This window comes from Trichoderma aggressivum (assembly GCF_033847375.1).
Source record: "Trichoderma aggressivum f. europaeum strain CBS 100526 chromosome Unknown scaffold_014, whole genome shotgun sequence".
Lineage (NCBI taxonomy): Eukaryota > Fungi > Ascomycota > Sordariomycetes > Hypocreales > Hypocreaceae > Trichoderma > Trichoderma aggressivum.
The window spans coordinates 363,081-390,749 of record NW_026946380.1 but is presented as its reverse complement, the minus strand read 5'-3'; the positions used below and the strand labels follow the sequence as shown (position 1 = coordinate 390,749).

The following is a 27,669-nucleotide window of genomic DNA, read 5'->3' as shown; positions in this document are numbered from 1 at the left end:
ATGGGAAGAAGAAGAAGAAGAAGAAGAGAAGAGAGAGAGAGGAGGAGATGGGGAGAGAGAAGAGAAGAAAAAAAAGAAAGAAAACGAAACAAAAGGTGGTGGAGTTGATGGGCCGTGAAACCAAGATATGAACTCCCCCAGCGTTTCCACCTTTTCGCTTCTTGTTTCGATCTCCACGCTTCTTTTGGCGAGCTCCTTTTTCGTCCTGTCCTGTAAAAAAAAGAGCCAGAAAGGGACACCACGCACGGCAAGTTTTTTTTTTTTTTTTTACAAGCTGAAGCTTTTGCCGGAGATCTGCGTATGGATCCTGGGTTGATCGCCTGGAAACAAATCATGTCGCCCAGGCGGCGCGCATCTGATACAAGTAATGTCACCCAACCGCCAATGGCAACCCATCGAGCTCTGGATGCAAAGCGCTCTCGGCCTCTGATTCCAGAGGCTGTCATTACCAATTACAATGCGGGCGGCTTGTTTTCCCTGGCGCTTCCTGTAACAATTGGACGGGGGGGTTGAGGTCAGGCACTGCCCGTTCGGTCCCTCCTTGGGCCCCCCGGACCCTTGTTCACATGTCTCAGCCCCAAGACACCCAAGAGGGTTTTTATCCCGGGCCAAGGAAAAAGCGAAGCGAAGGAGGCGACAAAACCTCAGATTGGGCCAAGCCCGCAGCTCCGTATCTCGCAGCATAATCTTTTCTTTTTTTTTTGTCCATGTATCTTGCTCTTCCTTGCCCGTGCGTCAAAGTTCTAAATGCCGATCCGCATGTTGTGTCCCCAGGGAGAGGCAGAAGCGCCAAAGCCTCTTCATTTCGCGGGCTAACCCGTGGGTCAGGCGTCTATCGATTTGTGGGCATGGGCTCGCCGTATGATCTCATCACACGGATGTTTGAATTCACAATGTTTTTTTTTCTCTCAAGTGAGGGTTGAGCACAAAATGCAACATCTTGATGTTTCTTCTGGGCACGCTGCCAAAAGAGAGTTTCTGACGGCATGTCGGGTGCATGATGCATGATTCTGGCTGCATTGGACGTGCATGTTCCTCGTCATGAGGCGAAGCAGAGACAGAGACTTGGCGGGGACTCTGCACCCTTCTTTCGGCACTCTCGCTCCGATCTGCCGGGTGGTGTCCATAACACGGCCTGGATATGGCTCGCCGTATCTGTACGAGTGCAGTTGAGGTTATACTCGTACAAACACCAAGGCACTGGTGTTAGTGAGTCTCCATGTAATACAGGTAGCACCCCAACCTCCGTGAAATCAATGGACAACCGTGGGCCCCTCGTACAGATACACGTATCCGCATGCTTCACAACTCATCCGCCAACTCATCTCCAAGACAACTCTCAAGGGGGTCTCCATCCCTGTCCCCTCTTTCATGTCTGTCAATCTCTCGCCCAGTCGTCCGCACCGCTCCAGGGCCTCGTGGGGGCAGCTAGCCGCTAGGAACAGCGCCTCGTGGGTGGATCGGGTGAGCTGCAGCCCCCTGTAAAAGTGCCATTGGAAGTGCCAGCGGAACCGATGCGCCAGGGGGGACGAGGGTCCGGTTGCACAAACCAGCGGCCACAGGTTTGCGTCGCCTCGGCCCTGGTACCGGTACCCGCAGTGCCCCTCGCATTCCGGTGTGGTCCCTGGTACTCCATACCTCTGGATCCGATGCCATGCATGACTTTTGCACGGCATTGAATGTTTTGGGCGCCGTTCCCAATTCTGAGCCATCTGATCTTTTTTCTTTTTTTCTTTTTCCCTTTTTGTCTCTCTTTCGTTTCTTTGGTTTGTCATTTTCATTTCGTTTCTTGTTTTTTCTTTCTTATTATTCATTTGTTTCTTTCTGTCGTTTCCTTTTCACTCTCTCTGTTTCTGTTTCCGTTTCCGGCTTCTTTCCTAAACCCTCTTCCGCCATCTTTCTCCCCCCTGCCCTAGAGGCAGCCTCTCTCCATCCTCCTCATCCATTCCATTCTCCCTTCAAAACAATCCCGCTGTTTGGATTCAGAATTCGCATTCACAACCATGGCTGCCAATGTACGGACATACACGGCTATCCTTGCTGGCATCTGCTACTTCGTCACGATTCCCTTTCTCATCCTCGTCCTCATTGGCAACACCTACAAGAACGACATCCTCGACGACATCTACTTCTTCAAGCTCGACGTCTCCCACATCATCCCCATTTCCGTCGAAAACTCAAACCTGCTCAATTCCGTGGCCCGGAGCCTCGGTCTCCATGACTTTTACCAGGTCGGCGTGTGGAGTTACTGCGAGGGCTACAACGATGAGTAAGTGCCGTCTCCAACGCCAATTTCATCATCATGATCCATGGAGAAATCATACTGACCTTGATGCTCCCAGAGGCGTAACCTTCTGCTCCCCGCCCAAATCCTTCTTCTGGTTCGATCCCGTCTCGGTCCTCGTGGGCGAACTCCTCGCCGGCGCCCGAATCGCTCTGCCGTCCGAAGTCACCACCATCCTCACCCTCCTCCGCATCGGATCCCAGGTCATGTACGCCTTCTTCATGTCCGGCATCGTCCTCAACTTCGTCCTTCTCCTCCTCACGCCATTGGTCCTCAAGTCCCGCTGGTTCAGCCTCTGCACCTCCCTCATTGGTGCCGTGGCCGGCATTGTCCTCACCGTGGCGGCCGTCATAGCCACCGTCATTAGCGTGGCCGCCAAGATTGCTCTGACGGCCCAGGACCAGCTGAACATCCAGTGTGATATCGGCGGCAAGATGTTTGCCTTCATGTGGATAGCGGCGTTGCTGGCGGATTTCGCCTTCTTGCTGCACGCGGCCATGGGATGCTGCTGCGCGCCGAACAAGAACAAGGGGTTCAACTCAGGACCGGCCTCGCCAACCGGGTCGGGCATGAAGGAAGAGAGCGGCGCCAGGTATTCACTACCCAACTTTGTCCGTCGCAGAAGTCGCATGTCATGAAGAATTAGTACAGGCCAGAAAAGTCATGTCGAGTTATGAGCTGTGGTTGTTTTGCTTTCGTTTTGCTTTTCAAACAGTCGGAATGGGATCACGGCAGGAAATGGTTAATCACTCCAGGGATTTCACGGTTGGTTTTGCAGCGCGCAACTGGTTTTGCATCGTGAATGCACCGCGCGATACGGGTTTAGGGACGCATCTTGTTTTATAAATGTACCGCGCACCACATGTTATCGATGGATATTATGCAGGAGTGGAACGGTCTCAAGGGATAGAGGTAAACGGACTTACCAAGATACAGATCAATCAGAGAAGTGATCGCCGGTCGAAGAAACAAGACTGGGAGAAATAATGTCATATATTACCCTCTATCGTACACGGGTGCATGTAGCATTTGTAATATGCGTGATGACTGAGATGGAATGCCTTGAAATGTTCTATTCATGTTGTAGCTTCTTGTTTCCACCGCGGGTCTCTGATTTTGGTCGTCATCTCGCATTCTCCTATAAAAAGAAAAGTTCGCATGTCCATGGAAGCGCCCATCTACTCCCTTCTCACGTTTGTGACGATGGCTCAAAGGCAAAATAAAGATAAATCTACACACCCCCCAACACGCCCGTCATCAGATCTTCGTCCTCTATATGGGTATCGAAGCCGACACCCGCGTCTGCAATGTCCTTCTCCATTCGCTTCTGTTCGCGAACCAGGTGTCGCGCGTAGTCCTTCGTGGAGCTCAGCCGCTCGTTCGTCACTCGGTACTGTTTCGTCAGGGTCTCAATGCTGCTATGGCTGCGGGCCACCTCGGATGCAAAGTCCGCCTCGGTCATCAAGTCATGCTCCTCATGAAAGGTCACATAGCTCTCGCCAGCCGTAGGCCCGACTTGTAGCTGGCCCTTGAGCATGCCAGATTCGATCATATCGCTGACTAGCAGTAGAACCTCGTCGTCATCCTTGAGAGTCTCGGCTGTCTGAGCGCTCAAGGTGGTCTGTCGAATTTGGGACATGGAGATTTGGTGGTATATCCGGCGGAGGTTGATAACCTGCCACTTTTGATACGAGACAATCGCCTCTTCAAGGAGGGTCAGGTTTGAATCCTCTTCCCAAGTCGATCGCCCCTTCTCAAATTCTTCCTTGAGAGCTGACGCGCCATCCGTCGTGAATAGCGTCGCGATATTGTTATAGGCCTCGCTTAGCCCGTTGTATGTCCCCTTTGTTGCGTTGGTGATGTAGGATGGGAAACTGGGGGGCCTCCCCTCTCGAAGCAGCCCGACCAGTAGCCACTTCTTGTACCCATCCAACATAATTTTGCTCACCCCCTTATCCTTGACCGGATGCCCAATCACTCGCTCTAATGCTACCTGTGCTTTGAGCCAGTCCTTTCTCGATATGTACGCCATGGCTTGGAGGAGGTGATATTCGAGGATGGAAGTGCTCTTGATGGCATCCGTAAGACTGGCCGAGGCTATGTATACATAAGGCTCGACTTCGGGATCGTACAAGTTCTTTGCATTCTCGGGGCGCGCAGGATGTGTATTTCGCGGGTAGAAGAGGATGTCCGCATCAAGAACCTTGAGAGCGGGCTCGATACAGTTGGTGTCGTAGGCTAGCTTCACCATGGTCAAGTGTGTTGATGTAAATACCGATCCGCTAGGGTCGATTCGAAGAATTGCATTTGCAAGGAGGTCTACTGCAACCAGTGGCTGTTTCTGTTAGCAACTGCTGGGGAGAGAGCTAGATGCTCCAGCGCTGGAGGTGCACTCTTACTGAAAAGAAGCTGCCGAGATCTTCCAGCAATGAACGAAACAGTGATCCAACATATCGTATCTGTATCGGATCAAACTCTAATAAGAATCGGACGGCCTCATCTAGTAGCAGCGAGCGAGGCGTAGACTCTGGAACGGAGCCGCGGAGGAGGGTATCGATTATCGAGAGGAATCCAATAGAGTTGGTAGAGGGATCGAGCAGCTGGGTAAAGTATCAGCATCGTAGGCTAAGACAAATGCCTTCAAGAGTGCTGCCTACCTGGAGAGCCTCGATCGGATTGAATTGGATCGCAGTCTGTACGTCGCTGGAGAGCTTTGTCACGGACGCCGCATAGCTCTTGGCGGCGGCGTCGTAAGCCTTGGTTGACGGGTATGATGTGGGAGATGGAGAAAAGTCTAGAAAGAGGTGCTTGTATCCGTCCATGGTTGATGAGCTTCACGGACTCGGTGAAGCCGAATCGAGGTAGAGGGAGCTGGGAGGAATAGCAGAGCTGGGCTGCTGTGAACTTGGGGCGTCCTAGGTTCTGACTGTCGCTCGTTTGGTGCTCGTCATGCTCGGAGGAAGCCCGGAGATTAAACAGACAAGACGTCGAACTCTGAGGTGTCTGGGCCTGATGTGCAATGAACGGAGTTTTGAGATTGAAGAGAATGTTGGATGCAGCTCTGGAGGTGGGCAAACGAGGTCGCTGTATGTCACGAAGCTGCGGCGCGATAGTGGGGGAGGCATCGAGGTGATAACGTCAAGTCCGGGATTTAGCCGTGGGTATGTAACCGGTCCTCCAGCACCCAAACTTGGACTATATCATGTTGATTGCTAGAGACATTTACATTTCACTACGTGATCTATAAGAAGATGATGCATCTTATGGGCAGATCTGGAAAGAGAAAATGTATCAAAAGTGCGCATTTTTTATTCACATCGCTACCTACCTCCATTTCTCCTCCGTTAATGACTTAGTGGTAGCCCCAAATACAGGCTGTTAAGAGCGAAGCAATATAGTAGCCATTAGTACCTTGAAGTTTTTCCGTGTGGCACGAGCAGCGGGATTCACAACCAACTCTCAACAGCTCACTCAACTGTATTTGCACGTCAGTCCAGCGCTGAGAGAATTGTTGTTCAAGCCTCATCCGTCCATGACCAAGAACGAATATCTAGAGCACCTGAGAGAGAAGCAGCAAGCACGTCAGGCCAGCATGGCGGGACCAACGTCGGTTCGAGTACCATGGAACACGCAGATGCTCAGACGGGACAGACCGTTGGCCCTCCCGGCGGTGTCGTTCGCGACGGAGGACCAAGAGACAGAGGGCTACTATGGCAACGGTCAGTCACGAAACTTCCTGCCAGGGCGAGGAAACCAGACGTACAACGGGGGCCAGGATGACCGACAGGCGCGTTTTCGGAACGGACGAGGCCAGAATGGACGACAGCCGCGTTTCCGTGATGAACCAGGCCGGGAAGTTACATGTAGCTTGACGCAGACCGGACACCATAAAAAGACCACCTACCAAAAGACAAATCATCATTGAAGATTCGGTAAAGGCGAGAGGCCCGGCTCATTTCACTGCGATATCGGGACATAGATTCGAGACCTGACAGATCTCTCAAGACTCGTTTCCATTGAAATAAATTAGAAAGGCCTCTCGCTAGGCCGAAGACGTCGAGGGGAACATATGTAGTTAGGAGTAAACTCGTTATTCATCTTCATCTCTTTCAGAGATTCGGGTCAGAAGACGCCCAGGGCTGGCGACAGCATCCGCAAAGGCATTGCCAAGGCCACTGCGGAAATATTGCCAGCGTTCTCCATTCGGGCGTCGCAAAGCCATCACCACAAGGTGGACAAAGGGTTCGAACCAAAGTCCGACGATATACAACGCCAAGGCAACCACAGCCATATATGCGAAGACCTCTAGTCCATCTGGAACAAAATCTCTAGAGCAATTTTAGCGAGGGTCAATATGTATGTGACGCCGAAGTAGAAGAAAGACATGCACACTTACGACACCACACTCATTGTTATTGAGGTCTCTGGCAGTGAGATATAGTATTTTCGGATTCCAGAAGAAAATGGCGATGACTGGTAGACAATTGTAGCGACAGTAGAAGAGAGTAGCGGTAGTAGAAGAGAGTAGCGACGGTAGAAGAGAATAGTGACAGTAGAAGAGAGTAGCGACAGTAGAAGAGAGTAGAAGAGAGTAGAGAGAGTAGAAGAAATAAGAAATAGTAGAAGAGAGTAGAGATACCTGCAAGAGTAAGTATAAAAGCCACACTGGGGCGCTGGATAACCGCACACACACTCTCTCTATATAAAGTCAACCAGGCGAGGGGAATAAACAATTTTACTGTGAGGCACGTATCCTACCAGCTCTTTTTAACCTCCAGTATATACAGGAGATAGTCACAGCCAACGTCCTCATACCACAATCAGAGCTTCGATGAAAGTATCATCGTCTCTTATAACGCAAGGGACAGTCTCGCATGTAAGTGATTGCTGTGGAAACCTGCATCCGGTGGCTTCATAAGGCGAATGAGCTGAAAAAGACATGTTCAAGGAAAGCATGTACTTACTCCATATTTAGGGGCGCTGCGGATAGAGAGGAAGAGAAGAAGGGAAGAAGTAAAAGAATCATCATGACATTGCGTGTATATGAGGCTGTCATACTCGCAGCTAGCCGAGCATGATGTAAACAGAAGGCAGGGAGTGAACAAGGAGGAAACCATGACGCTTCTTGCCATGATACGACGACCAGTTATTTCTTGGTTGGGAAACCAGACTTTCCATTTGGATTGAATTCATGTCTATGTGGCATTGGCGGCAATAACATCTTGTGGCATTTTAAAACCAACGTGTCAATGATTGATAGAGCCATATTTACCTACGTCTAATTGGAAGACACTGGGTACATTAGGTACCGAGTTGCACCGGTGAAATGAAGAATGTTGAGGAGCTTCTTTCTGTAGCTGCTTCATCAGTTGGTTAGAATGTGTCTGCCAGCTTGGTTTGAAGCACTGTCCTGATCAATGGCACTTTCCTCTTCTTCCGAGGCGGCCATCGTGTACAAAGTTCAAATACAGGGCATATCTACCAGGAGACTCGGTGTAGACCAAATTATAACCTAATCTTGAGTAGCCGATGGTTTAAGGAATTATCAATTAGAGGATAGGGAGTACTTGAAGCGATAAGTGATTGCCATGGAAGCTTATATCTGATGGCTTCACAAGACAAATGCATTTTGACCCAGGAGAGTTTTGGGGAGGGCCAAGTACATACTTTAGTACCTTATGTATCCCGTATGAGTTCCAAGCTGGGTCCGCCCGGTCCATGGCTGGGCCACGAGTTCCAGGTTCCCTCATCATCTAGTCAACTGCAGCAATGTCCATGTTGCATACTGGTCCCGCATAGATGAATGGGGCAGTAATCAGCAGAGTCTCGTCTTCCCCGGAAAAGAGCAAAGCAGGCTTCAGCAGTGGACCGTGCCGCTGGAATACTTGGTGGAATATATCCTCGCGTGGCCCCATTATCTCAGGTTGAACGAGGAGATGGGGTTCTTTGAGTGCAACCCCCCCCCCCCCCCCCCCCTTTTTTTTTTGATAGGTGGACCATATATTTCGAGCTGATCGGGAGAGACCGGTTCTCTCAACCAACGGTGTCACCGCGGACGTCAAGCTGCTGAACCGATGGATGATGGAGGTGACGGCTAAGGTCCCCGGATTGACCCCCCTTTCCCATAATTGATCATATCTTGAAATATCGGCTACTCTGTTTCGATTTGGTGTATAATCAGTCTCATCGTCAATATACTTTGGATCAGAAGTTTATACGCGATAACGGATGATTTCGAAATGGTGGCTTTCAATATAGTTTGAGAGATGCAATACTCACTCTAAACTTTACACAGACATCTCCAGGCTATAGCTTTTTATAGTAAACTATAAGAAGACGCGGAGTATTAGAGTGGGTAATGGCGTCTGTTTGTTTACTGGAGTTAATTTTATCTTTCAAGAAATACCTATATATTGCGCCTTTCTCGCATTCTCCTTCTCTCAACTTTATCTTTATTACATCTCACTCCTCATCAACTCAATCGAATTGTTACGATATTACCTACCTACTATTATATCTACACGGCAAGGCCTACTGGTAGCACATATACACACTACGATACAGAGGAACGCTTATTCTGGAGATAATCAACATGTATATCAACAATACCTTCTTCAACAATGCTAGTACCACGAGCATTTGGTCAGCAACGGAGCTCTTAAGCTACAACGACTTCTTTGAGCAGGGTATCGCGGCCATGACGACAGCTCTACAATCCCGTTTGAGCAGCCTTTTATTCTTCATCGTCTGCCTAATATGGACTCGAATTCAGCGCAAGTTCATTTTAATTCTGACGGAAATAAGAAACCAGATCATATACTTTTGGATCCAGCGAAATCGTGGCCAAGGCACCCAATCTAAGAGCCGAGATGGAGATACGGCCCAGGACGAACGTAAGCTTGGGGGTGATGCTTTCATCGTAGTCTATATCGTTGGGCTCCTACATATGGCCATGTATCCTGTCTACTTGGAGTATGGATTCCCGAATGCTGGGCAAATACTCATCTGCTTGGTTCCGCTTTTGCTTCCCCGTTCGTTCTACTTGGAATGGCCTACTCTATCCAAGTTCTTCATCATGCTCTGGGGGAAGCTCTGGGTTCCAGATGTCGACATGGCGGCCGTGCTCATAGGTATGTATTCCATACTCTTCACGTCCCCGTGATGCAACTTCACTACAACTTCAGCACACGCTAATCTCTCCCTTCCCCTTAGCTATGTTTCATGCCTTTTTATATCTTTGTGTCATCTTGGCGCCCTTTTGGGCTTTCATCAAGTGCAACATGGACCTTAAAGAAGCGGAAGAAGCGCTTCCAATGGCCCAAAGAGAGCATTATATTCATGACAACTTCTGTACGCATATCAAATCAACATATCTCCCGACCTTGAAGGAAACTATATGCCTGTGGGCTAGTTGGACGCTCAGAACTCTTCAGGATCTTTTGTCACTTTGAGCGTATTCATACACGGCGTATGTTTACAGGATAAAGGGGCATCATGCGCGATCATGGGCGAATGGATGGATTTTGGCAACTGGATGGATTTTGGCGACTGGAAGGATTTTGGTGACATGGGTAGAAGGATAGGATTACCTAGTGAGCTTCTAAAGTAGCAGTAGTTCTAATAGACGAATACACACACATTAGATAAAGGTGCTTCTTTTGCATCTTGCTATGATACTTGAATTAAAGTCCCTGGAGCGCTGGCTAATCACCCCTTTACAACATCACTAAATCTATCGATCTGCGCTCGGCTCATCTTCCTCATCGCCCTCGAGCCAAATTTCATGGCCATCACCTTCTTTCACGAACAAGCTTGTCAAGCACGCACAGATGGCAATGCTGCTGAGTGCCCACCAGACAATGCCAATGATGCCCTTGTTCAAACCAAAACCGTACACCACACCTCCCACCATGGGTCCTATGGTGCGGGCAGCACTACTAACGCTCTGGCCTATCCCGTGGACTGTTCCCAGTACGCTGGGGTGAGGCGAGCAGTTGTTGACGAGAATCACTTGGCTAGGAAGCGCAAACGTCCGCCCAGTTACTTGGAAGAACAAAACACCGCAGATTGCAAGCCAAATCAGAATACCAGTCTTTGCTTCAGGCGGCGGCGTGGTACTAGGCACGGCAGAGAGGAACGGCACGAGGAAGTAGGCCACTGGGAAGAAGAGCAGGAAGAGTCGCCATGATCTAATGGTGCCGAGACGTGCGGATATGTTCGGATAGAGAAATAGCTGCATGCTGATACCGATAAACCCCAAGATGGCCATGGCCATACCAACGGAGCGAGGCTGCAGGCCGAGGCCACCGGTGAACCAAAAGGGTAGTCGAATCTCTCGTTCGGAGGTTGGCGTTGAGAGAAAGACGAACCAGAGCGAGTTGAACGTCCCGACATGGAATGTGAGGAAGAATTGCGCAACCAACGTGACGAGTACGTTGCGTGTGAAGATGCGGCGGAAAGGCAGTCGCTGGGTATACCTCTTTGTTGACTTCCTTGTGGAGGGAGCTTCCTCTCCAAGCAGCTCAACATCAGATGTCGGCACCGATGAATATCCCTCAGCCTCAGGCGTTGTCCCGAACCTCTTTCGATATTTCACCATCAGCTTCTTCCCCAGCCTGGTGCCCAAATCCGGAGGTCCATCTCTTAGGATGTCATGTGTTTCCTCAAGACCCAGCCAGACAGCGATAGCGGCAAGCAGGAGGAAGAGAAAGCTGACAATGTTGGGGGCTGCATAGGGGAACTTGACGAAGAATTTGACGTTGCCAAAGAGGCTAGGATAACTACCGGCCGGGTCGGAGAGGATACCGCCGAGAATGGGGCCAATAATGACGCCGATGTTGAAGGTCATTGGCAGTAGTAGGAAGGCTCGAGGTTGAAATTTCTTTTCGCGAATAATCTCGCTGATCCTATATCGAAACCATTTAGTATGCACCCGCTTATACATGATGTAATAGTATAATCCATAGTAAATCACGCCGATGTTGAGATGGAAGAAGAAAGGAGAAGCCCTTACATTGTCCTCATAACACCGATGTTACCATTTGTAGCACCGCCGATGGTCCGAAACAGCAGCGCCTGCCAAAACGTAGTTGAGAATCCGAATCCCAGACAAGACACACTCGTTCCCAATAAACCGATCAGCAAAACTGTTTTCCGTCCCACGCGTTTCGAGTCGGCAATTCGACCCCACATCATGGCCGTGAGAAACTGGGCTGCTGTGAAACTGGCATGTAGAACGCCGGCCTGGCTGGAGATTGTTGAGTCGGGGAGCGACGGGTTGAACCATTTGAGCTGGTAAAACATGTAGGCCTTTTATGAGAAATAGACACCCAGTGTCTTAGTGTGAGTTTGTGAATTCTTTAAATCATGTCTCAATGAGGGGGATTTCATTCATGGCCCCGTCAGGCAAGCGCTCGACGTCGCGCCACCACCGAGCCTGTGTAAGTCTCACCTGTAATGATGTCTGAACAAGCGGTTCGCTCATCCGCGCCATTGTTATGATCAAAAGCTGGTCTTTTCTGGGAAGCTCGCTCCAGGCAACCGGTCTCCTGCTATCACTCTGGGCCTCAGAGGAAGCGATAGTTGATGGGAGCACGTCATCCTCCTCATGGCTGTTCACAGAATCACCGTCTATCGAGCTCCGAAGTTGAGTATTGATGGTGATCTCGTCGCCAGACTCATCGTCGTCGCTATCAAATTTGCCGTGCCTCATCTATCGCAATTTTCCTGAGGTCACGCGGCCTCGAGAGGTTGAGAGAAAAAAAAAGTGGGCGGTCAAATCGTGCTTGTAAATGCAACTTTCGGCGTCGATCAATCGTGGTGTTGTAAACGAGGCAATATGACGAGATTTTCAGGTCAGATAATCTCAAAAGGACCAGATCTTAATGCAGGAACAGAGAAAGAGAATCAGACGGTGGAAAAAGAAAAAGAAAAGAAACAAATTCTGCGAGATCCTAGTCGATGATGCTACCCAAATCATCTTTTTCGCCATCCTCGTCGCTCGGCACGGGGGAGCCGTCACTCCCGCCAAAGCAGCGCTCGCAGCCGCCCTCCACCAACCATCATGCGCTGCAGGTACTTTTTGGGAGCATAACCTGGGCACATCGAGCCAATCTCTGCTCTTCTCACGCACAAGGGCTAGCGACAAGAGGGTTGGGTCGTGGGGCCGCGGGGTTAGAATGGGAACAAGCAGATGGTCGCGATAACGGAGCGGCTGGGCGATTTAGCCAGGCCGATCGTTGGCTGGATTTTGCAGAGATAAGAATCGGAGCATCTCTTGCAAGTCTTCGTTTGATGACGGGATAGAGAGACTGAAGAAGATGAACAAAGGAGAGAAAATATCTTCATATATCGGGCATGAAAAATAGATAGTAGCTCGACAGCGACGTTGGGCATGTGCAGACTTGAAATCGAATCCTCCTCTCCTTCCCAAGGAAAAGGCGCCGCCACCCGCTCAGCCGCTGAGTTTCTCCGGGCGGGTCCGGCACCGGAGCTCACCGCCCGGCCTCCGTGATGGCCTCACGCTCCATAAGCTCATCTTCACTGATGCAGCTTCGTCTTCGATATATAGTCACCTCTAACAAGCGCTCTCTAATTCGCTCCTTTTTCTAATCAACTTTCCAAAGTGACACTCATCTACTATACATACTCGTATGCCTGAATAACCTCGTCCATATTGATCGCGGCCCAATCTTGATCCCAAGTCCTGTGATCCCATCTTCATCTCATCCCATCTCATCTCATCTCATCTCAACACCATGGCGGCGATCCAAGTTCCCATCGGCGACCTCGATATACAAATCACCGCCGAGCGTCTGACGCAAGAAGCATTCTCACCTTTCGGAGACGTCATCTCCAATCCACGGCCCGACGTCCACCCCTCGTCATTCGACGCTCACGCCTCATCCTTGCCACCCAACGCCTTTTCCGCCAACCAAGGCTCTGCAATCCAGTATCGAAATGTCAGCCGCCTCAAGAATCTCTATAATCAAGCGCCCAGCGGCAAGGGAGAACCCATTATGAGCATCTTTGTCTGTGCTGCCAGAGGTGGCGCTGAAACCATTGGGGAAAACACATGTACCGTGCGACATCTCGAGCGGCACCCGTTCACCGCGCAAACATTCACACCCATCAAATCTACTGCCTCAACATATCTAGTCATCGTCGCTCCGAGTCTCCCTCCCAGTCCTCAGGATCAAGATTTACCTGTGCCGGCTGGCGATGGGCTACCCGGGAGGGGATTTCCGGATCTCGGGCGTCTCCGTGCTTTCATCGCTACGGAGAGCCAGGCCGTCACTTATGGTCCAGGAACATGGCATTCCCCTATGGTAGTATTGGGGCAGACGGGAGCCAGGATGGATTTTGTGGTGTCGCAATTTGCGAGTGGCGTTGCTGTCGAGGATTGCCAACTCTTGGAGTTTGTTTCAGGTAGCAGGGCTGAGCCGTTGATCCGGGTTAAGATACCCCATAGAGATTGGTCGATCAAACTATGAACCTTTGATATTAGCCTTCCACGAGAAAAACCAACTTCACTGCCTCTTTCCGCGGCCGGAGATTTGATTAACACCCGCCCGTATCGTATTCTTAATTTCGCAACCCCAGACTAATACAACATATTGATGAGAATATGTTCGTCGCGACACCTCATTGGCCGCTTAGTCATCCCAGTTACGCTTCACATGGGAGCTGAGGCGGGGAGATAATGTCGCTTTTGAGAGCCCAAGGGCGCAGCACAACTAGATAAAGAGGCCCATGCCGTGATATACTGAATACCGAGACAACAATTGACTTAGAGGCGCAAACGAGTTCCGGTCTACTATCGAATCATCATGGGGAGCGCAATGTATTCCACCGACACCAAAAACAAGCTCGAGGACCTGTCTGGCATCGTCTTGAAGCCGGGGGAGAATCCCTACGAGGCCTTCATCCAAGCTTGCAATAACAAGCCTGTAAGTTGGCATTTCTAAAGTTCTACAAACCTCCATTAGCCACTATGTGGCGGGCCAAGCTTGAATGTTAACTGTCTTCCCTTGTAGGAAGAAATCCAAGCCCTCTATCACGCTCACCGCACCAAACGCAATGGTCTTCAAAAGGAAAAGTTCCTTTCCCCGGATTACAAGGAGCTCGTGATTGACCAGTGCCTTCTCCGCCTTGAGAATCCCGAAATCGAGCCCGGTTTCCGCGATGAGCGAAACTGCCTCGTGATTTGGGCACGCCCTCCTGTTCACATCCTCGAGTTGGCCGCAAAGATTCAGGCACGCCTTCAAGAAGCTTCGCCGAGTGCGTATTCGATCATCTTTATCCCATGGTGTTACAAGCATCTCAACTCACATTAATTCTTAGAAATCTGGCTCATGCCTACCTACAGGATGCATATGACGACCCTTGAGATCACCTTCTCCAAGACTCCCCAGGAGATTGGCTCTCTCGTGTCCGCCATTCGCCCTGCTGCGCCCTCCATCGCTTCATACACTCACGCTCACCGCTCTCGTCTCGTGAAGCCCATGATCTCATACGATCTCTCCGCTTTTGCTCTTTCTTTTCTCCCTGCTTCCGGTGAAGTTCCTCACTCCCCTGCCCCAGTTGCTCCTGACACTCCCGCCAATGGACCCGTCACCCAGGGAGACGACTACACATATCACCACCTCCGACGAGACATCTTTGACAAGGTCAAGGAGGCGGGAGTTGAAGTTGGCTCGCGATATCAGGTTCCCAGTGCTCACATCACACTGGGACGGTATTTGACTGATGACGAGCATGACACGCCTGAAAAGAGAGAGAAGTGGGTCAAGACTGTTGATGACATCAATGCTTGGCTGGAGAAGGAGGTGTGGGATCAACAGGATGCTCAGTTCATTGGCGAATGGGTTGTTGGGCAGGAGAGAGGGCTGGATGTTCGAAATGGCGCTCTGTGGTACGGAGGTGGCCGAACCATTGTGCTCGGCGAGGGCTTTTAGATGGAAGTCGGGCCAATATCCAGCATCTAGAACAACAACAAGACATAGAGGACAATAGAGACACGGTAACAAATTCGCAGAAACGATAAGCTCTCTGAAAAGGTTGAAATTCGGCTTCTTTTCATGTTAGCTAGTCTGAGCCTCCTCCATGAACTAAAAGTTGCCTAGCATCGAGACACCAGGCCATCGTGAATTGGAATATTGTCCCAGGCTGGCTTTTCCACCATAACACTGCAAAGCATATCCCAGTAAAATCGCGTGAATGCGGTCCATGAAGAAATCTTTTTATTCGTTTCCTATGAGCCGCTGTCCTCTAAACAAGGACCAGTACCCCCTTCGCCAAGTTCCATGATGCCCGTATGCCGCCAGGAGAAGCATAAGAATTGGTAAGACCGGAAAACAATGCATTTAGAACACCAGAGCAGCACCCTTCGTCTTCTTGTCACCACTGTAGTCATCGTCAGCACTGTCTCACGCGAGAACCCGCCAGGTCCCTTGGATCACATACCCCAGCTCGAAGTGCTTGCATCGCTTCAGGGCCAGCTGCAACTTGGTCTTGCACTTGACGCACTCCAACCGCAGGACGACCTTCTTGGTGGTCTTGGCCTTCTTGTGGAAGACGGGCTTGGTCTGACCACCATAACCGCTCTGCTTCCGGTCATAACGTCTCTTACCCTGGGCGAACAGGGAGGCCTTGCCGGCCTTGTACTGGGTGACCTTGTGCTGGGTGTGCTTGCGGCACTCCTTGCCCTTGCAGTAGGTGTTACGGGTCTTGGGAATGTTGACCTAATCCGAAGAAGAGAAAAATGTCAGCCATCTGATGGTCGCGCGGGTGGTTCAAAGTTGACGGGCGCGAGTCGAAGCGGTCGTTTGTCCGGCACAAGGCAGTCTTTGTCGAAATATCAATTTCCCAGCCCCAAGCAGCTAAAGAATTCCAACTTTTGCGATGGCATGATTGATGTTTCGAGATTTTTGATGTAGTGATAGCGCCACCCTCGTCAGCCCTCTTCCCCTCCACAGAGACTCGGTGCAGAAGAAATTTGTCGTTTTCCATCGCGAAGACTGCCATCGTGCGGACGAAACATTCGAAGGATCGCTTTTTGTAAATCGGGTATGGAAGGGATTGACTGAGGATCAGTGGTAGCAGCAGCCCATTAACGTACCATTTTGACGACGGTGTGCGGTGTCGTTACTTGAGTGTTTGGTGATGCAAAGTTCCGAAAGTAAAGCGAAATTTGGGAGAGTTTGGTGATTTCTCGCTTTGTGGGCGATAGGGTCAACGCTATTCCTGATTGGGGCTGCGATAGCCAATGTGGCTTGCCCAGCTGAGTCAGGCTTTCTGCCTCGTTTATTGGGCCGAAAGAAACAAATCCCACCAGCCACCTGGTTACTCGGAGGTGTGGCTGGTGCCGTCCCTGTCAGGGGACCCCACCACGATTGAGCTGGAAGGCCAGTTATTGCTACGGTAGGCTGGTGATGCTATTCTCTCTAGAAGTACAAGCCAGCAAGACGCAACATCGCCAACATGGATCCGTACTCTGCAGAGGGCGAATTGATTAACATCCACACCCACTTCTACCAGTCACAGTATCAGGAGGTCATCGACTTCGACACATCATCCTTCTCGCCCGAGAACGCCCTGCCCGCGCGAGTGCTGCAGCTCCGAGCCCGTCTCGCCCTTGGCCAAGCCGAAGATGTCCTTGCAGATGTCCAGGGCGAGGCCGTTCCCGATCTAGAGGCCGTCGGTGCGCTCGCCGAGTACAACCTTGGAAAGACCGATTCAGCGCTGAAGACAATTGAGAAGCTGGCCGCATCTGCGGCTGACAATGTCACTGTTCAGATCATTGGCGGCACAGTCCTCCAGGCGGCTGGAAAGTCCGAGGAGGCGCTTGCGCTGCTGTCCCAGCACCAAGGAAGCCGTAAGATCTGTCAACATATCGCCGTGTCGATCATGAAGCTGACAGTTTCCAATAGTGGACGCTGTCGCCTTAATAGTCCAGATCCACCTGCAGCAGAACCGAACCGATCTCGCTTTGAAAGAGGTTACTGCTGCGCGAAGATGGGCGCAAGACAGCCTTTTGGTGAACCTGGCTGAGGCATGGGTTGGAGCTCGAGTGGTAAGGGAGACTGCAAAGTTCAACGAGGGATACATGCTAAGTCTGTGATAGGGCGGCGAGAAGTACCAGCAAGCGTTTTACGTCTACGAAGAGCTTGCTCAGGGCTCCTCAACTTTCTCAGTACAGAGTCTCATCGCACAGGCAGTTTGCGAAATACACCTTGGTCGACTCGAGGAAGCCCAGTCTGCCTTGGAGCAGGCTATCCAAAAAGACCCGACAAACGCAGATGGAATCGCCAACCGTTTGGTCCTGAACTCTATTTCAGGAAACGGCACCGAAGAACTCCTTGAGTATGTGTTTCTGTTTGTTGCTAAAGGACATACAGCTAACAGTGTTCAGATCACTAAAGAAGGCGAACCCCAGCCATCAACTTCTGCTGGATCTGGAAGAGAAGAGCAGTCTGTTTGACAAGGCTGCGGAGAAATACAGTGCCAAGGCCTAAATTATAGACGATTCAATACCAATTTATGCAGCGAATGATCATTAGACTGGGCAATATGGTAAGCTATCAGTAGTAATATAGCGAACTTGAAGCTCAGAAGATCTCCATCTCCGCAGTCCCACTGCATCACGGTGCTAGTTCAGTTGCCGCCTCTACCCTGTATATCAACTCAAAAACTCGCTACGCATCAGCATCCAATGCCAAGCTGGGTAAAATGCATGAAGACTTCTTTATTTCAAAGATAGACTTTATTCTTATTCAAGGTGTAATGTATGCAAATGCACCAGATGATAGAAGAGGTGCATATCTGCAATCCTAACCTCGTTATCCAATTACTCCTCCAATTCTTCATCCGAGATGTAGAGCTGCAGTCGAACATTTGCCTAAAATGACAGCACCTCTTCAGGATCTCGATGAAAAAGATGCATCTCTAAATCATAACCCTCTTTCTTCGCAGAGCTTGACTGTTCATTGTCCATCAGCGCCGAGTCTCCCCCATGGCTTGATTTCAAACACTCGGAATGCTGTTCTTGATCCGAAGCTGAACACATGCCGTATCCGGAACTATAATCACAAAATTGCTGCTGTAGACTAACCTCGGCGGATGCAGTTCCAATTGGCGTATCATCTTGTCCATGATCGTCCAGGCACCTCCCCAACGGCACTTCGGTATAGTATTTTTTGTATTTCAGCAATGTCAAGGAATACTCCTCTACATCTGTAGCCCCAGGTATTGTATGCCGACTCAGCAGCGATGAATTCGAACCAGCTGACGAGATTGTGCCGACAGAGTGAACGGATTTGATGTCATCTCCAGAATGCTTTGATGCATCGGAGTTGGCTGATGCTGATTCGAGCCAAGCTACGATGGACTTGACGGAGCGGCCGTCATTCTTTGACTTGTTGGGGATGCTTGGGAGATGGGTGGGTGAGATCCGTTGGCCGATGTTGGATGAGAAGCAGCTGGATACGCCCTTCAATTCCCTTTTCCGATTTATGATGCTTTCGTCCGTGTGATGAGATCTTTGATCGCCGTCGACGTCGTCTGCCGCCATGCCGTACTTTGTGTACTCGAAATAGATGCACTCGAATCGAAATAGAAGTAGGGGATGCGTAAATTGATGGGGAGAAATGGTTTGAATTGCGCATTGCACGGCCGAGTTGAACACACATTCACTGGAGCACACGCCAAGAAATGTTTACGGTTCAGTGTCAAGTGACGGGAAGCAAAAGTGAAGCAAAAGTGAGCAAGCAGGCAAACTGGCGTTTGTCCACATTCTGAATTCTATTTCTTGTTCATACCACGTAAAACGCCATAAACCCTGCGTAAACCGGACCGAAACAATCCCGTTTCTCTGCTATACGTGCAGGAATACCGCCATACCCCCATCTATCGAAACGGCTTTGTACTCCCTTTTTCATCGCCAGAAGCGCATCCCTTGCGCAACCACGACGATCATCATCAGGCGAGAGCCACGCAGTTCGTCGCCCTTGTCCAATTGCAAATTACTTGTTTCCTGCCTCTTTCTTTATGCTCCAAAACCCAATGACCAATTTTGCTTCGTTATTTATTTCTTCTTGGGGCCCAAGCGGGGAGCACCAATGTTGGCACCCCTCAGCTTGATGTTGAGCACTCGCTCCATCTTGGAGAGAATTGTCTGGTCGGGTGTAGCAGTGCCACGCTCGTAAGCGGCGACAGTTGCGGCCGTCTCTCCGATCTGCTTACCCAGAGCAGCCTGGGTCATGGTAGGCTCGAACTTCTGTCGGCCCTGCTCAATGGCCTTTCCGACTTCCTTTCCAACAGTCTTGGGCTTGATGATGTCGTCAGAGCGGTCGACCTTGGTGAGACGCTGACCCTCAGTACCGCTGGCCTAAACGAATTCGCTGTCAGGTTTCCACTCATTGGTGATTGGCATGGGATTTTGATGGTGTTTGACATACCGTATTGGCGCCAGCGTACTTCTTCTCTGTGCTAATGGCAGCACCAGCTCTCTGAGCAGCGTTCAACGCACTCTTTCCTCGGATGACGGTTTCGCGGTCCGAAGCACCGGGACCGCGAACGCGGCTTCCAATCTTGGTGGCAGAATCCCAGTCCTGGTTAGACATGATGTATGTGATGTGATGTGGCGAAGCGGTCAGAAGGGTCGTGATGCTCGAGATTGTCGCGTGGAAATGAGTTGAAGCGGTTTTTGTAGCGTCGGGCGCTGAAAGATTCGGTTGAAACGGTGGAGAGAATTGAGGGAAGAGTTTGAAAGATGGAAGTTGGTCCTGCGCAGCTGCTGGCTATATACTGATACGTCCTTTGAGCAAAGGGTGTGAATAAGTAAGAATTGGACAAAAGCTGGCAATCTGACTCAATCGGCAAGCCAGATTTAGTGCACGGCGCTTCCGTGGGGCGCTGCATCGCCGCCCTTGCCATGGAATGTGCTAGAGTTCCCCAGCTTAGATAAGGCAATTGATTGGCTCAGCGCGCCTGGATGACGGCATGCCGCAATATCTCCGCCGCTCGGATGACTAAGAATGGCTATTCGTCGGTTTACAGGCATTGAGGTACTGAGGTACCGATAGAAGGAACCTGTGAGATTGAGGAGATGAAGCACCTTGATGGTCCATTAATTGCCTGGATTCTGAGGGGAATTTCTGTCGTGGCCTCGAGCAAATCTCTCATGTCATCGTAGCTTTTTCTTCATCTTTTTCTTCTTCTTTTCCTTTTCCACTGTGCACCATGACGTGAACTTGTGCGACCGCAGTCGTTTCCGTCTCAGCGCAGAGCATTCATACCGAGTGCCTGCGTGTAACCCACGAGTCTCATGGACGGATTGTCCGATGACTCGCCATTCAGCTCCGTGGTCTTGGTCGCAGACTGGATCGACAGGGGCGGTTTCTCGTTGCTTGTGCTACTCTTTGCCTTCTTTTGGTACCGTGTGACACATCGTCAGTCCGATGTTGTCATCATCGTGATATGTCTTGCTTGGAACCTGCGCTGCTCACTCATACCTATCTTCTACGAGCTGGCACGCTCTAGGCTGAATCTTGGCAGCGTGGTATTGACTGCGATTGTCTCAATTGGCCTTCAGCTCTTTAGATACGCTATTTGGAAATGGAGACGTGTTGACGAGACTCAGCGCAACACCCCCTCCACCTATTTGATACCATGTCGCGTAACGCATAGTCGAGAGCACCCCAAGGAGCATGCCTTTTCTTATCCCTACCTGACTGTGGGGATACCGATCGGCTACAGAGGAAATGTTAATGGAATGATATCTGTGGATGATCACGATGCCTCTACATCCTGGCTGTCTAAGATTTGGCGGGCGAGAGGCTGGTTTCGCGTTGATGCAGCTGATTATCTAGAAAGAGGCAATAACAAGCTTGGACTTCGCGCCAAACTTGATACTTACCTCAGATCTCAGGTCTGACTGCGCCATGAAACCTCATGAGCGAACATATGCTGATTGTCACAGGATGCGAATCCGGCAGACTATCCACACGCTTTCCTTGTTACCGCACCAAAGTTTCTCGGATATCAATTCAACCCAGTCTCTTTTTGGTATCTGTACTCTTTTGACAGGATCCTGTCTGCTGTTGTTGTCGAGATGAATAACATCTTTGGCGAGAGACGGCCATACCTGGTGATGCGTGATACCATGGACGATGCCACGCGGATTACTTCACATAACATTTCTCAACCAACACCCGCCTGGATAAATGCTTCGTGGAAAAAAGATTTCCACATGTCTCCCTTCAATTCTCGCAAAGGGTCTTATTCCTTGCTGACCAGAGATCCTTTTGCAGGTAACATGGAGGGCTTCAGCGGCATCGACATAGCTCTTGATCTCGTCTCGTCCAAGGGCCAGCCTAAACTGGCTGTTCGATTATGCTCTAAAGGCAGGGCCCTTGACATTTCACAAATGGGGCCATTGGAACAGGCAAAATTTGTTTTGACGTGGTTTTGGGTGGGATTTTTGACATTTCCCAAAATGGTCAGACAAGCGGCATTATTGTTCTTTTACCACCAGCTACATATCTGGTACCGGCCGGAGCCATTAAAAGATACTCTTGGGAGGCGCGCAAATGATACTGAAACGAAGGTGGAACTTATCTTCCGCCAATATCTACGATTTCTTGTCGAGCAGTCAACAAATCCACTGAATGTGACCTACGTTCCAAGTGGCCTTCAAGAGAGCAGCGAGGAAACGTTCATCTCTCCAGGAGCAGCCGTTCATCCGGAGCAAACAGAGTGTTTGAAGATCAAAATCCTTACACCAGTCTTTTACTCTCGGTTTGTTCATTATGCGCACGACTTTGAGGCTATATTCTGCGAACTTGCGGAAAGCTGCACCATCTGGGTTGACCAGCCTGAAACGCTGCCCAAAATCTTTCTAAAGAAACAGTTGCCGCCGTTGCATGTGCCAAGCTTTACGGATTATCTGTATTTCAAGACAATTCAGCGGCTGCGACGTCGGCCGGCAAGGATTAAGCGCCCGATGACTTGGGCAGGTTCAGTCGGACCCACGACGACTCCAGAGGACGTTCGAGGCTTTCGCATATCCCCCATGGATGCATTCGTGCTGCAATATTCTAGCCAAGAAACAAGAGCCTCATATCGATCACTGCTTGCTCGAATGTTTGTGGCCGACCGGGTTTTCTTTGGGATACCCGCGATTATCGACGCTTTACTGCTATCGGGCGTCTTTGGCGTCGCCTGGTGGTTGCTATCCTTTGGGTCAGCAACACCATACTGATGCCAATGGATGCCGTTGATTACTTTGGGTGCGCTTAGCGTTGCATACAAAGGATTTAGATGCAGGGACTATGCAAAAGATCAACTGTGCCGAACGCTTACATGCCGCCTTTATAAGGACTCTTTAACCGCCATCGTGGAACGGGCTAGCTGTGCGCCATTTCCAAATGCTGATGCCTACCTACCTAGTAGGTACACAAACAGCACCTCCCTTTTTGATGACGGACATATCTCTATAGATAAGTACGATGTGGTATTTTTCTCCCAAGCAGAAAGTTCCTCATGCAACAGGGAGACTGGCGAGACTGACGTTTATCAACAAGGATCAAGGCCCAGTCCCGCAAAATGATTTGAGTTTCTGGATTTCCGAAACGCCGTGGGTGTCACCATGCTGAACCACGAGTTGCCGAAACTCCAGCGACACGGTAGCATTCACTTCTCAACACGGGCAACGGAGCCTCCATCTTATCGGACCAAGGTCCCGTCCTGCAGCTCATTCCAAATTCTGCTATTTGAGATGTTTGCCGGTCCGTTAGCACAGAGCCACTTTTATCACCCTAAACAGCTCATTCCAAATAGCCAGAGCCAATCGTTTGGCGAGACCAGCGGCTCCGATTACTTGCAGCCAGGGTCAACAGGGAATAGCGTCTCTTACAGAGCAACGCAGGCAGCTCCATATGGATTGCCGTGATGCTCTAGTAGCATTGCACGCAAACTCCCATCGAAGCCCGTGACTTTTGAACGACAGCGGAATGGATCTGGCCGGCCCGTCTGGCGTCTTCCCGAGGATGAGGTCATCAAGTATCTTCGTCCGATCGTCCGAGAGCCATATCCCACGATAACAGCGTTTGAATCGAAGATATAAAGGCCGGCGATTCTCTCTTCGAAAGTGCATCTCCAATCCTATCAACCAACTAAGCTTCAACCGGCTCAACAACCAGCTCCAGCTCCACCACTTGCATCCCACGTCATCGCCGCCGCCGCGCCTCATTTGACCCCGCCAAAAGCTGAAATCCTATCCGGTACGTTCGCTCCAACCGCCGGGTGTCGCTGTTTGCTACCCCGCCAGCCCATGCATGAAGTCCAGCAGACAGAGAGCTGTCTTTACTATAAGGAGCTGTCTTCATCCTGGCGAATTTACCTGCATCTTCTCGTCCTGAATCAACAACTCTCTAACAATCTCTTCTCTTGTGCTTCTATAGAAACCGAGACTACACAGCTCCCGGTTCACCATGCCTCTCACCGGACACTGCCTCTGCAAGGCCGTCACCTACACGGCCGACGTCGACGCCCCCATCATCACCGGCTACGACCACTGTGACGACTGCCAGCGCCAATCCGGCTCTACCTACTGTATGCACATGCTCCAGCACCGCACAATTGCTCAATTCATCATGTGGAATGCTAATTCACTTTGACAGCTCTCGTCGTCGTCGTCCCCAAGGCCTCTCTCACCATCAACGGTCCCATCAAGAAGTGGACTGGCACCGCCGCCTCTGGAAACGCCGTCCACCGACTCTTCTGCTCCGAGTGCGGCTCTCCCATCGCCCACGACCCCGATGGTGCTCCCGAGATCATTGCCCTCAAGGGCGGCTCCCTCGATACCGAGATCAAGAAGACCCTGAAGCCTGTTAGTTGATTCACCCTTCGACCCGAAATGTCCCTAGAATACGTGCGTCTAACACTGTACAAACCAATAGGAACACGAGATCTGGACCGCTGGCAAGCTGCCCTTCTGCCAGGAGAAGCTCGCCCACCCCCATGAGTTCATGCCATAAACGACCCTCACAGAGAGGAGGAGGAGGATGATGATGTAAAATTACAACTAGGCCATAGGCCACGAAGAATAAAGCCAAAATGATTTCCCCCCAAGAGATCCCTTTTGTTTGTGCTCATCACGTCACCAAAAATTTCAACGGCATGCTGTGATCAGGTACGATTCACCCTGTTACTGATACTATGTGACTGTAACGAAACCGTAGGTATATTAATTATACTCTGCGTACTATCCTACGGTGCTGAGCATCATGGCGCTCTCGAAACCCATCCCATCACCATCCCTATACCCTATTCCACCATCTCAACACACCGTGTGCCCCATCTCATCACAGCATTGCAAGAACAAGACTGCCAACAATCACCAAAGCCAGCGCAGGTTTTCCGAGTGAGGAGGCTCCATTGGTCGTTTCGATGGTGTTGAACCCAGGGGGCACCATTGCGATAGTCGGAGTTGCCAAGGTTGTAGCTGCAAAAGATTGATTGGTGGGAGAAGCTGTGGGTGTGATATCGGTGACGGTGGTGATGCTGATGTCTTGTTGTTTGCTGAACTCTTCACCACAAGACATTTGAGTTACAGCCTGATTGGCGTCCAAGGGGGCATCCGTGATGGGGGGAAAGTTGGGAAAATCCGTGGGGCGAATGGGAGAGAAGATGGGCGCGGGAGTCGTTGGAGCCGGTCGAAAGTCGTCATCAGGCTCGTCCGAGCCGCACAGAAGCGACTTTGCCCCCGTCAAGATCCGGAGCCAAATCTGGTTGACGTCGTCCTCAGCAAGGCCTGATTCGAGGATGCAGCTCTGGCAGTTGAGCCAATGGGCGAACGAGGTCCCGGTGCAGTTGCATTCATCAGCTGCCTCGAGGTAAGCATCCGAAACGTCTGAAAGGCTCGGGCCAGTTATGACGGGCGAAAAGCGGCATTCATTGTCCCTGATGATAACTTCAACACAAGGGGGCAGGTCCTCAGGATCTTGGTCCTCGGGCTCCTGCAGTGGAGTGACTGGGCGCATGGGGCAAATGCCGGGCTCTCCAGACTCTCCAGCCATGAAGTGATCGCACTCAGCCGAGGCGGATGTAGATGCAGAGGTGATGGACACCAGGACTGCAGCAGCAGCGAAAAGGGTGGCAGTGTTGTACTTCATAGTGAATATGTCTGACGGTAGAAGCTGTGAGTCTATGATGGATATGTATGATGCTGTGGCTCCAAGAAAAAGAGAAACTGTATCAAAACAAGAGAGCAGAGCGAGCAATACTGGGATGGATGAAGAAGCCGAGAGATGGAGGAGAGTAAGTTGGAACCTGGGGAGAGGAGAAGATATAGGCAAGATTGGTTCTCTCTTTCCAGCTCTGAGAATATCGCTTAGTGGCCGTTCTTCCCTCTTGGAGTGAGGCAGTTTGGCGACTACATCCTTCCAAAGTTTGGTCATACGATGGAGAGTAGATTGTGATCAAGGGAGTTGCCAGTCGAGGTAGGAAGCAGCCGTCAATGGCTCATGCTTGGCCCATGTAAGCTCCTACCTACTCAGGGAAGAATTTAGCCTCTATGCCCGTATTGGCATTGGCATTGATTGATATGAATCTTTTGTGCATCTATAAAGTAGGAAGGTATATAAACAGTCATGCATCCATTATGCCATCAAATACTGGGTTCGTAAATCCTGATGAAAAGACAAAGCAAAGAAGAAATCCCGTGTATGCAACACATGTCCCCATCATTCGTCATTATAAGATACTACCAAAGATAAGAAAGAGGCTTCCCGCAATGCCACCCAGAGCAAGCCAATTGTTGCGAGGGATCGATCCGGCAGCTGCGTTCTTGTTTGGCGCCTCCGGTTCTGGTTGTTGCTTCTGTAGAGAATTGGTCTCCGAGGCCGAGGAAGTAAAGCAGCTCGCGGTGCCGCATTTGTATCCGCTGGGACAGCATCCAGCCACCGATCCCGCGTCCTTTCCGCAGAGAAACCAGCCGCTCGCGCACTCGTCCGATGCAGTTGAGGTCGGCACGTCGTTTGCCGGGACAACGACGGTGACGCCATGAGAGATGATGGTTGAAGATGGCGCCGGGCAGGAGAGCGTCTGGCAATCGCGGTCGGTGCGGCAGCAACCGCCTCCGTGAGTGGCGAGGCAGCCGTAGAAGCCGGTTGGGCAGCCAGTCTGGGTCTCGCCCGGTGGAGATGTAGTCAAGCGAGAAGCTGAAGTGGTTGAGGAGGAAGACGAGCTGGATGTGGCATCCGTGGGCCTCCATGGCGCTGCTCCCGTTGCGGTCCCAGAGCCCGAGCCTATGGCAGTTATTGTCAGTCTCTGTGTGGTTGAAGAAGGGATTGAGGTCTCAGTGGCAATGAGGATCACTCTCACGGCTGATGCTTACCTGAAGCGGCAGTTGTGTGTGTCTGGCTGGTGGTGCTTTGAGGCGGCGGAGTTGTCGAGGACGGAAGTCCAGTGGCTGAAGCACTCAGAACGCCTGTACGTGCCATCGTCAGCCTTGCACTCTCAATGGATCAACGCTGATTAGGTATTCTTCACTCACATCCAATCCCCTCGCAGACATATCCTGCGATACAACAGCCGCCGCCAAGATCCGCTGGGCAGCTCACGGCATCTCCTGGACAGTTGCCGACTCCTCCTCCGCATGTGGCCCCGGTAGGGCAGCAGGCAACCTGCCCAGCAGCCGAATCCGACACATCGGTGCAGTATGTTCCGTCTGGGCAGCACTTGTTAGGCGCGCCAATGTCTGAACAGCTCTCCATCCCGGAGGGGCACCCTGCTCGGTTCTGGAGAATGGCTAGCACATCTGCAGCGCGACGCAGCAGATTCTCTTCTGAATCGTGCAAGTGATTCGAGAATGCAGGGCGGTAGCGTTTCGTGGAGTTGCTGGGGGCGTCTTCATCGTCGTAGCCGTCGAGCCAGAAGTTCGTCGCCTCGATGGGGGTCAATCGTTGGAGGGGTTCGAAAGCGAGGTGGTCGGGAAACAGCTTTTCGTTTGGATTTGGCAGCTGCTTCTTGATCGCCGTGGCCAGCGGTTGGTCTGCCGCCACTTCAGATACCAGAGCGAGGAGAGCCGCAGGTAGGAGAAGCATTTTGTCCAAGGTCATTGCGGTGGCGGTCAGCGCCGTTGAGGATCTCGACAGCTCGCAGCGCCAATTGTATGAGCAAACAACGTCGATGAGTCGCGGCTGAAAAACAAAGCCAAAAAGAATATGTACGAAGAGCTGAGACTCCCCCCCTAGCTGCCTCCCAAAACAAGCTAGCAATGCATGCAAGTCACCTCACCCGTGGATTGGCGATGCTAGCAGAAGCACATGAGTTTTAATTAATACAAACAAGCTGGTGGCCATCCAATCCATAATAATCCATCC

At 50.9% G+C, this 27,669-nt stretch overlaps 12 protein-coding genes across 12 annotated transcripts; 5 read left to right on the top strand and 7 right to left on the bottom strand.

Annotated features, from left to right (window-relative positions):
- Positions 1-2,003: 2,003 nt before the first annotated feature.
- On the top strand, positions 2,004-2,922 carry Triagg1_4517 (uncharacterized protein; the record flags this gene model as incomplete). The annotated part of the gene is made up of 2 exons (XM_062898929.1): positions 2,004-2,269; positions 2,343-2,922. 2 exons carry the CDS (start codon positions 2,004-2,006, stop codon positions 2,920-2,922), a joined length of 846 nt encoding a protein of 281 aa, XP_062756534.1.
- A 593-nt stretch (positions 2,923-3,515) lies between these two features.
- Positions 3,516-5,106, bottom strand: Triagg1_4516 (uncharacterized protein; the record flags this gene model as incomplete). The annotated part of the gene is made up of 3 exons (XM_062898928.1): positions 3,516-4,619; positions 4,684-4,884; positions 4,942-5,106. 3 exons carry the CDS (start codon positions 5,104-5,106, stop codon positions 3,516-3,518), a joined length of 1,470 nt encoding a protein of 489 aa, XP_062756533.1.
- Positions 5,107-6,374: 1,268 nt separating this feature from the next.
- On the bottom strand, positions 6,375-6,694 carry Triagg1_4515 (uncharacterized protein; the record flags this gene model as incomplete). Its single annotated transcript, XM_062898927.1, has 2 exons — positions 6,375-6,612; positions 6,681-6,694. The coding sequence occupies 2 exons, from the start codon at positions 6,692-6,694 to the stop codon at positions 6,375-6,377; spliced, it is 252 nt and encodes an 83-aa protein (XP_062756532.1).
- Positions 6,695-10,016: 3,322 nt separating this feature from the next.
- Positions 10,017-11,996, bottom strand: Triagg1_4514 (uncharacterized protein; the record flags this gene model as incomplete). The annotated part of the gene is made up of 3 exons (XM_062898926.1): positions 10,017-11,190; positions 11,298-11,593; positions 11,736-11,996. 3 exons carry the CDS (start codon positions 11,994-11,996, stop codon positions 10,017-10,019), a joined length of 1,731 nt encoding a protein of 576 aa, XP_062756531.1.
- Positions 11,997-13,041: 1,045 nt separating this feature from the next.
- Positions 13,042-15,240, top strand: Triagg1_4513 (uncharacterized protein; the record flags this gene model as incomplete). Its single annotated transcript, XM_062898925.1, has 4 exons — positions 13,042-13,611; positions 14,077-14,232; positions 14,320-14,563; positions 14,627-15,240. 4 exons carry the CDS (start codon positions 13,042-13,044, stop codon positions 15,238-15,240), a joined length of 1,584 nt encoding a protein of 527 aa, XP_062756530.1.
- Positions 15,241-15,648: 408 nt separating this feature from the next.
- On the bottom strand, positions 15,649-16,406 carry Triagg1_4512 (uncharacterized protein; the record flags this gene model as incomplete). The annotated part of the gene is made up of 3 exons (XM_062898924.1): positions 15,649-15,688; positions 15,749-16,026; positions 16,404-16,406. 3 exons carry the CDS (start codon positions 16,404-16,406, stop codon positions 15,649-15,651), a joined length of 321 nt encoding a protein of 106 aa, XP_062756529.1.
- A 359-nt stretch (positions 16,407-16,765) lies between these two features.
- Positions 16,766-17,799, top strand: Triagg1_4511 (uncharacterized protein; the record flags this gene model as incomplete). Its single annotated transcript, XM_062898923.1, has 4 exons — positions 16,766-17,159; positions 17,215-17,357; positions 17,409-17,647; positions 17,697-17,799. The coding sequence occupies 4 exons, from the start codon at positions 16,766-16,768 to the stop codon at positions 17,797-17,799; spliced, it is 879 nt and encodes a 292-aa protein (XP_062756528.1).
- A 1,568-nt stretch (positions 17,800-19,367) lies between these two features.
- On the bottom strand, positions 19,368-19,905 carry Triagg1_4510 (transcriptional regulator family: Helix-turn-helix; the record flags this gene model as incomplete). The annotated part of the gene is made up of 2 exons (XM_062898922.1): positions 19,368-19,670; positions 19,741-19,905. 2 exons carry the CDS (start codon positions 19,903-19,905, stop codon positions 19,368-19,370), a joined length of 468 nt encoding a protein of 155 aa, XP_062756527.1.
- A 704-nt stretch (positions 19,906-20,609) lies between these two features.
- Positions 20,610-22,544, top strand: Triagg1_4509 (uncharacterized protein; the record flags this gene model as incomplete). The annotated part of the gene is made up of 2 exons (XM_062898921.1): positions 20,610-21,212; positions 21,264-22,544. 2 exons carry the CDS (start codon positions 20,610-20,612, stop codon positions 22,542-22,544), a joined length of 1,884 nt encoding a protein of 627 aa, XP_062756526.1.
- A 1,231-nt stretch (positions 22,545-23,775) lies between these two features.
- Positions 23,776-24,321, top strand: Triagg1_4508 (uncharacterized protein; the record flags this gene model as incomplete). The annotated part of the gene is made up of 3 exons (XM_062898919.1): positions 23,776-23,896; positions 23,965-24,173; positions 24,244-24,321. 3 exons carry the CDS (start codon positions 23,776-23,778, stop codon positions 24,319-24,321), a joined length of 408 nt encoding a protein of 135 aa, XP_062756525.1.
- Positions 24,322-24,648: 327 nt separating this feature from the next.
- Positions 24,649-25,458, bottom strand: Triagg1_4507 (uncharacterized protein; the record flags this gene model as incomplete). The annotated part of the gene is made up of 1 exon (XM_062898918.1): positions 24,649-25,458. The coding sequence occupies one exon, from the start codon at positions 25,456-25,458 to the stop codon at positions 24,649-24,651; it is 810 nt and encodes a 269-aa protein (XP_062756524.1).
- A 580-nt stretch (positions 25,459-26,038) lies between these two features.
- On the bottom strand, positions 26,039-27,390 carry Triagg1_4506 (uncharacterized protein; the record flags this gene model as incomplete). Its single annotated transcript, XM_062898917.1, has 3 exons — positions 26,039-26,592; positions 26,682-26,774; positions 26,841-27,390. 3 exons carry the CDS (start codon positions 27,388-27,390, stop codon positions 26,039-26,041), a joined length of 1,197 nt encoding a protein of 398 aa, XP_062756523.1.
- Positions 27,391-27,669: the final 279 nt, after the last annotated feature.